The 12531-nt window shown below is 41.0% G+C and overlaps 2 protein-coding genes across 3 annotated transcripts in view; both read left to right on the top strand.

Moving 5' to 3' along the window:
- Window positions 1–3375, top strand: part of adam11 (ADAM metallopeptidase domain 11) — a 25105-nt gene extending 21730 nt beyond the window's left edge. The window contains exons 23-27 of one of the 2 annotated variants that reach the window (XM_083994279.1): window positions 209–377; window positions 545–659; window positions 1167–1257; window positions 2436–2453; window positions 3200–3375. In XM_083994279.1, the coding sequence (XP_083850405.1) occupies window positions 209–377; window positions 545–659; window positions 1167–1257; window positions 2436–2453; window positions 3200–3215 (409 nt within the window). In that variant the 3' untranslated portion in view covers window positions 3216–3375. Of the gene's footprint in view, window positions 1–208; window positions 378–544; window positions 660–1166; window positions 1258–2435; window positions 2648–3199 lie in introns of those variants that run through there. The other variant, XM_083994278.1, reaches the window with a different exon arrangement.
- A 3645-nt stretch (window positions 3376–7020) lies between these two features.
- fkbp10b (FKBP prolyl isomerase 10b) lies at window positions 7021–12457 on the top strand. The gene is made up of 10 exons (XM_083993719.1): window positions 7021–7394; window positions 7664–7809; window positions 8742–8931; window positions 9119–9264; window positions 9780–9969; window positions 10074–10219; window positions 10623–10812; window positions 10923–11065; window positions 11312–11475; window positions 12199–12457. Exons 1-10 carry the CDS (start codon window positions 7198–7200, stop codon window positions 12388–12390), a joined length of 1704 nt encoding a protein of 567 aa, XP_083849845.1. The 5' UTR covers window positions 7021–7197; the 3' UTR covers window positions 12391–12457.
- Window positions 12458–12531: the final 74 nt, after the last annotated feature.

Below are 12531 nucleotides of genomic sequence, written 5' to 3' on the forward strand. Positions count from 1 at the left end.
TATTTGATATATAAATTAATTAAATCGAAAATCGTCCGGAAGATGAAAAATACAAATATTATGGAAGAAAAAATCCACACAATAACAGTAGTGCCCGGTGCGATTGCCCGTGGCCCTAATAATAATAAGAAGTATAATTCAAAGGGTATGAGATAATCCCAGTTCAGTTAGATTCCAGTCATCCTGTTCTCCTCCTCCTGACCCCCAGAGGAGGCCATGCGGTGCTGGACGACGGTCTGGACCTGGGCTACGTGGAGGACGGGACGCCATGCGGACCAAACATGATGTGTCTGGAGCGCCGCTGCCTCGCCGTCACCACCTTCAACCTCAGCACCTGCCCCGGCTCCTCATCCTCACGCATCTGCTCCCACCACGGGGTGAGTCTCCTCCTCTTCTTCCTCCTCCTCCTCCTCCTCCTCCTCCTCCTCCTCCTCTTCCCTTGAAGTTGTTATTTCATCCGTCCTGTGTGACCTTCTGTCTGCTGCTACTAAATGAGATAAAAGACAGAATGTTCTCAGCCGTGTTTCTCCTCTGCGTCCCTCAGACGTGCAGCAACGAGGTGAAGTGTATCTGTGATCCAGACTACACAGGGAAGGACTGCAGCGTGTTCGACCCCATCCCCATCCCCACGCCGGCAGACGGCCCAGAAAAATACAAAGGTACATACATATACACTACTACTACACACCTACTACTACACACCTGCACCTACTGTCAACACTGAAGTCATCATTGCCTTTGACTGCACTAATGAAACATCTTCCTCTTTTTACATTATAATTGTAAATGTTTAATGTCTCTATGTTTGTCTTAAGTCTTAAGTTTGTCTTTGTTCTTAAGTTTTAATTTTTTATGTGAAGCACTTTGATAATAATTTTTAGATGCTGTAAAGGGCTATATAAATTAACTTTGTGTGGCTCCTACACTTTGATTTGATTTGATTTAATGACTTCACTCTTAATTATCTATAAAGGGAATAGAATATATAGTCTGCAGGGAACTGAGTTGAGGTTTTTTTTTTTACTTCCTCATGTTTTTGATATTTTTTTCCTGCTTTTTTTATGCCACAGTGAGAAAATATAAGGAGGATGAACACAGATATTTTTAATTTTTGGCACTCAGCTGCAGTTTGTCTTCCTCACTAGCTGACTCCTTCACTCCCACAGGTCCCAGTGGTACCAATATCATAATAGGTTCGGTTGCCGGTGCAATTCTGCTGGCAGCGATAGTCCTGGGGGGAACTGGCTGGGGATTTAAGTAAGAGCTCTGGCATGCCTCCATCTGTGTGTGCCTGCTGTGTGCCTTCCTCTGTCAAGCTAATTCACCCGCCTGCCTGCCGCTCGCTGCTGAATGCTCCTCTGCTTGCTGTCCGACCCATACTCACAACCAGAGAGCGCGTGAGTTTATTATTGATGCTAATGGATGTGCAGTGGATGGTTCTCCATCTGGGGGGTTTGTGAACAGAAGAGAGCATGAATAGTATAGCACTTATAAACCCTCAATGAAACTTTCATTATAGCATGAGATAACTGGGATTAGTTGAACTAATACAGTGAATGTATGTTTAGTATGGTATCTATTTGATTTGCTGCGCCTGGACATGGAGTAAATGGCATCAACCTAGTTAATTAAAGTAATGTGTTATAATAATGATGATTATGTTTTTAAGGAAATCAAAAGTTTGGATACACCTTCTCTTTCAGTGGTTTTTCTTTATTTTCATTATTTTCTGCATTGTAAATTCATATTGAAGACATCAAAACTATGAAGGACCACATGTGGAATTAGGTAGTAAACACAAAGCAGAATGTGTTTTGTATTTTAGATTTTTTGAAGTAGCCACCTTTTGCTTTGATGACAGCTTTAGGTCAGGTGACGCTTTGGTTTTAATGAACAGTTTTGTGTTTACTTCATAATTCCATGTGTGTTCCTTCATAGTTTCAATGTCTTCATTATGAATCTACAATGTAGAAAGTAATGAAAATAAAGAAAAACCACTGAATGAGAAGGTGTGTCCAAACTTATTGTAAAATGACTCAGCTGGAGTTTGCTTTTTTCTTCACCCTCCACGGTGCTGTTTTGCCTCATGCTAGCTTTGCTCTGGCATGCAAATAAACCAAACTTGTCTGTGGCTGTAATCTTTTGCCTTGATCTCACAACTATAGCCTGTATGGTGGCATCAAATCTGCCAGACAAGCTCCTTATTGGCTGCACAGTTCAGTTTCTGGGCAACAAAAGATAAAGAATAAAGAGACGATGCCTCTTTCATGCACTTTGCTTTTAAATGCTTGGATTCACTGCAAGTTTTCTGCATTACATCTGATTATATTTGTTATGAAGAAAACTTAATAGTCTTACCTGTCTTTCTACTTCACTTGTCCTCTGTCTATTTTGTCTTCTCCATCCATCTTGTCTCTGCATCGCTGCGGATCCAGAAACATCCGAAGAGGAAGGTACGAACCAGCCTTTCAGTAACGATCCAGAACATGATCGCTTTTAAATTCCTGTTCCTTACGTCGACATAATCTGCCATCTGTTTTATAAGAGTCTTCTGCTTCTTTATGCTCTGACCACCCACTACTTCCTGATATCTCTAAGACCACACACGTGTTTGCGCCTTATCATTTTTCATCTTTCACCCTTTTTTTTTTAATTGATTTAATATTTTATTTGTATGGGTTTAAATACAATAGCATGCAGCAATGCCACACACCACAGAGTAAGAAATCATTTCAGTGTATCTTAGTTTGATTCATTTATATTTACTGTGTGTCCCCTCATTAACTTGCCTGCATTTCTAGAGTATAGCTGCAGTGTTGACTTTGTAATGAGAATTTCATAAGACTTTCAATAATAAAAGGTGAACATGTCTTCGGTTTTTACTTTGAGTTTTTGTTTTTAAATTGATATTCAACAAATTGTCATGAATTTATCAGTTTATCAACTCACTAAAATGAAGCGGGGTTCTTAATTCAATGTAACTATTTCCGGTGTTTGTTTTTTTAGACCAAGTAGCTCCTCAGTTGATAGAAAAAATCTGAAAATGAATCTAGAATGACAATACTCACCATTCATTTCATCCCAAATCTGCATCGGCCCACGTTTGAATTCATTCAAGCTTCACCTTGTTGTACTATCAGTTACTGTCTTGTTCATCTTCCCTCTTTATCTTCTCACTTCCTTCCTCTTCTCTTTCCAGATCTTCAGGAGTGTGAGTCGTATCTCTCTGCTGTCCTGTCTTCCTTCTACACTGTGTCCAGTCTGCTCCGAGGAGACAAAAACAAAGATGTCTTCCGCTTTACGAGCCATCAGACCATTTTGTTTTTTGTTCCCGCCCTCTCCTTTCTCTACCGACGCTGTCTTCACCTGTGGGTGTTGATCTCTCTCTGGAAAGTGAAATGATGTTCTATCTGTGGTGCAGAAACCCTGAGGGCAAATTCCTACAGTACAGATCTGAGCAGCTCTCAGGGACTGTCTGCCACACACACACACACACACACACACACACACACACACACACACACACACACACACACACACACACACACTATCATGCTTTACCCTTACACGTGATTTTGTGGAGGAAGGCTGTTTACTTCTCCTGATCTAAACGTTTAAAGGAAGCCCTCTGTTAATAGATAGTCAACATATTTAGCCTCGTGGAGAACGCAACCACTTCCTCTCAGTAGTGTGACTTTAACTGCAATAGAAACATATGAATATACAAAATAGTGATCGCTGACATCTTGTCTGTGTAGATGAGGGTTATTTTTGTGCTAGGACTTTACATTCCACAGTAATGGCCATAATCTGTCCTCTTATGCTGTCAGTTGTTATCGAGCAGTAGTCCACCTTAAACAAATGCTTTGACATTATATGCATTAATGTATGAATGAATGTACAGTATAGTTTGGACCTGCAAGGAGGCTTGCTGCAGTCAAACTGGATGGACGGTTGCACATGTAAACCCTGAATGTTTTTATCCCGCTGTATGATACGTCATCCATATACAACCAATATGCATACAAGTATGCTGAACATGGGTGCTGATGTACATAGTGTATTATAGGGTTGACTCATTTGGAAAAGCAGTGATGCACTGCCGCTCTGAATGGAAGCACAAGACAACTCTTCCTGCCTCTCAGCCTAAAACTGCTCATTTTTGAAGAATTTGAATTTAAATTAGCACCAGGTGATTTGGCTGGAGCTCTTCCTTGATTTCCAGAGTTGCTGTTGGCTTCATGTCTGATTATTTGAACAGCAGAGAAGATATTGTACATTTATACTAAGGAGGGAGATTTTCAACTTTCAAGCTGCAAAGTTATGATGTAGATGTCTTGATATGCATAAATAAATCTATACATAAAGTTTTACAAATTCACAAATTTAAATTTGGCTTCTACTCTATATACTCACTTACGTGTGTGCATAAACTGCATACAATTAGAATTTAAGGCTGTTTAAGCCAAATATGCTTCATCTCTGAATGGTACAATCTGGAAGCTTAAATCCTGATTGGCCAGATCCGTGTAATAAGCAATAAATATCTAAAAGAAATAACATTATAAAGTTGATTTCCAGAGCTTATTTCAGTGTGAAACAACAAACATAACAACAAATATCAAAAACAAGTCTATTACCAAAAATCAAATTCTGCAGCTTTTATGTGCATGACTCTCTTTGTTTATCTTCTCTGGACCCCAGAGAGTCTTCTATCAGGATCAGAGGATTATCACCTCTTTTATTTCACCAGTAACAATAAAAAAAGAACTGCGTAATAGCACATGGTGCCGGAGGAGATGATCCGAGTTACACTGCCAGTCAAACTACAGTAGCACTAAAGGAACATGTTGATATTTTGAGTCGAGGTCTGTCACACAGACACTGAAATCAGGTTGATCAAACCAAAAAGCTTAATGTCATTCCTCACTAAAGAAGATGAGCAATGCAGAATAAATGCAAATTACACAGAAATCATAATTTGAACAACATTACCTTGATTTAAAGATATCTCTAAGGTATCTCTTCAATCATATACTTGAAACACTCACTATTCTCTAAAACTGTACAAATATCTCAAAAATACTCAAGGACAGTCTTAGCTGAAAGCTCAGGTCACGCTGTGTTTATTGCCACCGTTTGTGATCACACATCGTAGTTGGACTCACATCAAAGGGTCCTGGCAACATTTACACACAACCTCCTCGTCTAGTCCCACAGGAAGGTCCTCAGTATTAACTCTTCATGTAAATACTCATATTACTGTATATTAAAATACATATTAAAACCTATCTGAACACCAGTGACTGTGATCTAGTCTCTGTCTGTTGCATGTGTGTTCCTGCAGTATGCGCTTTGTATCATACCGACTCCTAGAGAGTCATACAACACTTCATGTCTTAACACTTAGATTTTAACATTTCTAATAAAATCTTTGTCATTTGCAGTTTAGTTTGGAAATTCTGTTGGTGTAATATAATATTAATGTATTTCCACAACACCTCTACTGTGTTTACTGTTCTGAGAACTCATTTTTAAGGAATTAATGGATGTTATTGACGTGCTGAGTCAAAATCATCAGTATAGGAAACTAAATAACAACAATTAATCTGTGGCAGACAGGGGTTAACTTAAAAACTGACTTGTTCTTCTTCCTACTTAGTGATGGGGGAGATCTGTAAATATTTTTAAATATTTACTGGAAACCAGTGATGTTTCCTCAGAGTCAGCTGAGAGGTGGAACCAGCACTCTGTCTGGTATTCAGCTCTAAGCACAGAGACCTCGTATGCCAACATTTGATGCATAAATTAAAAATAACAACCGGTGTAAATTGTTTATGTCCCTTTAACTTGATAGCATCCGTTTGTATCTCTGCCAATGTCTTGCTTCAGCAGCATCATGATAGTGCCAAATAGCAGATGATGCATTGAAAAAAGTAACTTGCATGACTCCATTTAGCTCCTTAGCTGCTCTGTGAAAAACCATCTGCAGACATGAGTCAGGTAGATTTAAAAAATAAGACCAGGGATGTTCAGAATAAATTAAATCACAAACTCCCTCATTATAACAATATTTGATTAACATTTTCCATAGCCCTTGACATGGGGAGACTGGTTGCTCTTTGTGGTGCCTGAAGTCACTTTAATTTCAGGTACCTACATCCGTTTTTATTTTAATACAGCTGTATGCAGCTGCTCATTTTGCTGGGGACCCCCAGAATCACTTTCACAGACCCAAGGGATATCAGGATCTCATTGTCAGACCCACTGGTTTAATACAACACAGCTATAAATATGAAATGTAATGTCTAGTCTGTTAATCTGGTGTCATTTCTGGAGATAAAATATTGAATGAAATGTAGTTTTGTTTTATAACAGAGAATTTAAATCCCCTACAGCTTTAACTTGCAGGCCTATTGAATAACGTGGTTTGCAGTGATGTAGCATCCTGCATGGATGTATCTTACCGGCTCCCGTAGTTGAAGAGACGTTCACGGCATTAGTGAAAAAGCTGAACGTCTTGAGGGCACGGTGAGGATCTCAATGCGCTTTACGGCTCTGACTGGGCCGATTCAGAGGCAGTCCTGGTCCTGTCGGCCACATGCAGCTGTGTGCAGCGGTGCTGCTGGAGCAGCGGGGGACGGGGGTCCTTTCAAAATAAAAGCAGACAGGGGGCTTCTTTGAAAAAGGACAAAAAAAGAGAAAATAATTACCGGTATATTCAATCACATGAGCAGTAGAGATAAACAAAACAGTTAGAAGTATGTCTGATTTATCGTAGGCTAAAAATCTGGTAGGCTAAAAATCTGATTTTATTTGTTAATCCCCCGCCCTTTATCTGCTTGATATCAGTGTACCCTATTTCATTGTGTAAAAAAGGAGGAGGTCAAAAGACTGTAGCCTATGTTTATTCTTTTGCCCCTCTGTAAACGGAAGTAGTCTTGGTTTCTTATTGTGGAGAGTGTAACAGGGGCGCCTCCCACTCCCAAATCCGTTGTTCCTTCCCTCTGGTAAAAAAAAGTTTTCACAGCAACCTGGAGATTGTCCACGTTTACAGCCTCCAGACGCCACTTCCCTGCTCCACATCTGCAGCTGCGGCCCTCTGCAAAGAAGATCTGCACACGCCGACACCTATCGACATCTGTTATCTATCTATTGTTTTTAAAGTCTAAAGTAACTCAGTGTGAATCTGCAGAGATGTTTTCCTGGTGCGTCGTCTTTTTCCTCCTCTCTACGTGGTCTTCCGTGGAGTGTAATCCCAGCCCAGTGTTAGGAGATGTAGTCGTGGACAGATACTTCATCCCCAAAGACTGTGCCAGGGAAGCCAAGGAGGGAGATTATGTCCGTTATCACTACAACGCCTCACTTTCTGGTGGGAAAGTCTTTGACTCGAGGTAAATTAACTCTTTTTATTCTATAAAACGTGATGCATTATTTTTTTAGTTTTGTGTCATTTGATCATAAATGTTTTGAACTGAACTGATCAGGCCTCAGAAGCGGCTGTAAAACCAGGCTGCTGCAGAAACGCACTAAAACTGGGATTATGATTAAACATTTAAACAAGTTTATAAAGAGATTTCTTTTGGAAGCTGCGGTCATAAATGCCATGCAAACAAACTCCCTCCCCCCTTTGCCTGTGACATCCTCTCGTCTTCTTTCACAGCCACCAGAGAGGAGATACCAAGGTCGGGCTCCTGGGTGAGGGTCGACTCATCGCAGGCATTGATAAAGGGCTGCAGGGCATGTGCGTGAATGAGCGCAGGACAATCACCATCCCTCCTCACCTGGCCTATGGAACCACCGGGGCAGGTAAGAAAAGATGTAACACAATTAAGTAGTGGAGTATAAAGTTACATTTAATTGGTTTGGATGATACAATGCAGTATCTTTCAGGTTGCAAGCTGGCCTTTGAAAGTTAATGCTGCTGCAAACCTGTGAACTCCCCAGAGAACCCTGTGTTCATTACTTTTTGGTAATTTGATGTATGTATTATAAATGCTGTGGTAAATGGCAATTAAAAAATAAAAAATAAAGAGGAGTGGGTCCTGATTTGGCATTTGGGGGTGGGGTTCATGAGAAGACTGACTTGCTGAGCTTAGCATTGAACAATGCACCTGGCCTTACCCTGGGGCTTTAAATGAATGGAAAAAAGACATGACACAACATGGTGTTGGTAGGTGGATGAATTTTCTCACCTTTAGACATGCTAACAGTTTCCCTCTGTTTCCAGTCTTTGTGCTAAGCTAACCTCAGCAGCTACTGGCTGTAACTTCATATGCCTACAGATGTAAAAGCATCAATGAATAAAGTGACTCCCAAAATATCAAACTATCATTTAATCTTCTAATATTTCACTTGGTATTATTATTACATGGTCAATAATGAACAATTGGTGATTAGTCAAACTATCACAACCCTATGCACAGCAAATGTAGGGTATAATGTATGCATTAGGGGCTACAGCTAATTTCTGCCCTGACACCACCTAGTGGTTTGACCCAGAATTTATATTTATGTTTGGTGACCATTATTGGTATTGCACCACAATATTGTTTTGTGATTATTTAAGTTTCTGGAAGTAGAAATTGAATCATATCACCTTCATACTTTAGTAAAGCTCTTCATAATAAAAGACAAAAAATTAAAATAAAAATAAAATCCATAAAATATAGATTAGATATGAAAATAAAATGTAACCACACATTGAACAGTTGGTGATGTGTTTGTCTAATTGTTTTCAGGCGACGCGGTTCCTCCAGATGCCACCCTGGTGTTTGACATCCATCTGTTGGATCTGTGGAACAAGGCCGACATGGTCATTACCAAAACTGTCACTACTCCCAAAGACTGCAAACGCTCTGTGGTGCGCACTGACTTTGTGCGTTACCATTTCAACGGCACCCTGCTCGACAGCACCGCGTTTGAATCCAGGTGGGTGCTGCTGTTTTCCATCCAAACTGACATATTAAATGAATGATCTAACACTGCACTGCTGAGCATTTATGAAACAATACAGAAGGTTTGTGCCCCGTCCGAATGACAGTTCTTGTGTGTTCTGTACTGTGTCATCCAGGTTTGTTTCTGTGTTTGACTTTGCGCTTGTATGAGCCCTACGTAGCTACATCAGAAAGCAGACCCACGACTCCTTAGTGGGCGAGGGTTGGCTGATCAAGGGCCTGGAAGAGGGCCTGCTTGGCATGTGTGTGGGAGAGATCAGAAATATTGTCATCCCACCCTTCAAAGCCTACGGAGAAAAGGGATCAGGTGAGTTAAAATGGCTAAAAGTGTGGTCAGATGAATAAAAAAGGGCAAATAATCAAAAGGCACATCACCCCAAATAAAATCTTATCAGTAAATTTTGATTCATGGTACTTAAAGCACCAGTGTGCCATGATACACATTTGGTTTGGGTGTTTATAAATCTGAAAACATGTGACAGTAAAACAGATTCTCAGTTGTTTCATGTTTTACTCTCCCCTATGTTTTGGTAAAATGCAGAGATGACCTGAGGTCTAGTAGTTTTAGTTCTAACCTTCAAATATCTGTGGAGACCTTACCCCTTTAATGAACTGGTTTATTAGAGGTAGATTTAAAAAAAAATCTTGACTATAAAAACAATAATTCGACTACAGTAAAATGAGCAATTACTATGTTATAGTCTGTAACTTAAGTTAGGTCAAAAATAACACAAAAAACCCCACTATGACTCACTCCTTTGTCAAGTAATTTGTTGATGTGTGAATGATGAAGTTTTGAATTCTCCACTTTCTGCTCACCAGGTAAAGAGATTCCTCCTCATGCCACCCTGGTGTATGACGTCCTGTTGGTGGACATTCATAACCCCAAAGATAATGTCACTGTCGAGGATCAGACGGTGCCTGAGTCGTGCAAACGTAAAACAATAGTTGGAGATTACATTCGGTACCATTACAATGGATCCTTCCTGAACGGAGTCACCTTTGACACCAGGTGAGCTCAGGTCACACACGGACAGGGAAGACGATCGGACGTGGACCCGCAGGTATTTGGGTGGATTTACGTGACTTTCTCTCCTTGTCTGTGATTTCCCGTAGCTACCAGAGGAACAGCACATACAACACCTACATTGGGATGGGGTACGTGATTGCTGGCATGGACCAGGCTCTGCTGGGAGTCTGCATCGGGGAGAAGAGGAAGGTCACAATCCCCCCACATCTGGCATATGGAGAGAAAGGAGCAGGTCAGTAACTGAATAGGAAAAACTAACCCAAATGACATTTTAATATAAAATCTTAATTTAAAAGTGTATAGAAGGGGGTGTCTGATAGCTGACTGGGTTGAGCCTTGAATCCCCCTGGTGGCCCTTTGCTGCGTGTCATTCCCCCTCTGTCTGTCTCTCTGACTATCCTGTCAATCGAAGGCATAAAAAGCCCCAAAACATAGTAAAAAGTGTAAATAAGAGATCTAGTAGAGACTACCAGGTGGTTGCAGATGGGTTGGGAATAGATTTCTTTGAAGTAATTATATGTATATTATCTAATTTCAAATACACAATCTAGTTTTGTAAATCCATCTAAACATCAACACTGTGTTTCAAACACTGAGCTACCAGAGAAAACAGCAGCTGTCTGTCGTCCCTCCAGGTAATGTCATCCCTCCGTCCGCCGTACTCGTCTTTGACGTCCACATCATCGACTTCCACAACCCCAACGACAAAGTGGACATCAAGATCGTCCACCGGCCTGAGGCGTGCAACGTCACCACCGAGGAGAACGACCTCGTCCACTACCACTACAACTGCAGCCTGATGGACGGCACGCTGCTGTTCTCCTCGTGAGTCACCCTCTTGTGCTATTTTCTGATTTTAGAATAGATGGACACAAATGCCACGTCACACATCCGCTTTCATTCATCAAAAAAAATGCAACTTACTTGGTCCTCAGGCACGACTATGAGAACATGCAGGACGCAGTGCTGGGCACAGACAAAGTGATCGACGGGCTGGACGAGGGCTTGCGGGGCATGTGTAAGGGAGAGAAGAGGTTGGTGACGGTGCCTCCTCATCTGGGCCACGGAGAGAGAGGAGGTGAGACGTCAGCTTCACTCTCTGTATCAGCAAAATGAAGTCTTGATTCTTGCTCCTCAACAAGTGATCATGTGTTTATCAAACCAATGTTGAAGTCTGACTCTGAGTTCCTATTTCTGCATTCAAGTAAACTATAATTAAAATATCTTTCAACCAAGCTACAATCATCCTGACAGTAAATGAGACCTAACCCTACCACTGACCCTGGCGGTAAACCAATTGTTTTGGTTTGTGTGTCTCATGCAGCGACCGGTGTGCCGAGCAGCGCCGTATTGGTCTTTGATATTGAACTGGTGAGCTTTGAGAAGGGCGTCCCCCCCGGTTACCTGTTTGTGTGGCTGGAGGACACTCCTGCAAACCTGTTTGAAGCCATGGACCTGAACAAGAACAAAGAGGTTCCACAGGAGGAGGTAGGTCCCTGCTGAGCCCCCACTTCATCTCACTAAAATCAGATTTTAATCATCTGCAAAGAAACCAGGAACTACACCACACATAAATGTGGAGGAGTCAAAGTAAAGCACACTTTGTAACTTTCCACCAAATCCACTGAGATTGATCAGTTCCTTACTTTGGCACCATCTGGTGGTGGTTTTAACAACGCCTTGGCTTGTTTCAAAGTTCTTCACAAATATATTAAAACAATTCATCAAACATCAAAACAATTGACAATTTGAGTTTGAAGGTGTTTTCCTGACCCTGTAGCACAGTGGCTGAAAAATAATAATCATTTTGAGGCAAATTACACAATCTTCTGAAGATTTCAGTTCAAAATTTCACTTGTGAGCACTAAGCTGCAGTTCACAAGACATCCTAAAAATGTTGAGAAAGAATGCTCAAAGCTAACTCCATCATGTGGGTGAAAGAAGAAACTTAAATCTTGTAAATGAATGCCTGGCTGGGTTCTGCACAGTAAAAGCTTCTGGAAAAAGCACTAGACTGTAATTAATCAGGAATTACTCACTAATTATAACTAGAGGCACCTGAGGAATCAGTAGATACTCCTGTTTGATCACATAAGGATTTTTCACATGTGAGTCAGTGGTGATACATCCTGAGCTCTGTGCAGTTTAAGGAGCTGCTTTTTCTCTTCAAGCTAACAAAGCACTCTGATTATATTTGACCCTTTTTTTTAGTTTGCGGAGTTCATCCAGCTGCAGGTGGCAGAGGGCAAAGGTCGTATGAAGCCTGGACTGACCATGGACCAGATCGTTGTTGACATGTTCCAAAACCAGGACCGGAATAAAGACGGACTGATCACAGAGAACGAGCTCAAACTGAAGGTGGATGAGGACAAAGAAAGGGAATTGACGCACGAGGAGTTGTGATGAGGATGAATGTTTTTGCTTCTTGCTCAGGGACAAACCCTCAACATCTTAAAAACAAGCAACAAAAGAGACTTTTCCCCATTCAGCGTCAAGTTTTTAATACTGGCCAGTTTTTGTTTTTGGAGACGACAAGAAAACAGT

Source organism: Trachurus trachurus (assembly GCF_905171665.1).
Source record: "Trachurus trachurus genome assembly, chromosome: 19".
Taxonomy (NCBI): domain Eukaryota; kingdom Metazoa; phylum Chordata; class Actinopteri; order Carangiformes; family Carangidae; genus Trachurus; species Trachurus trachurus.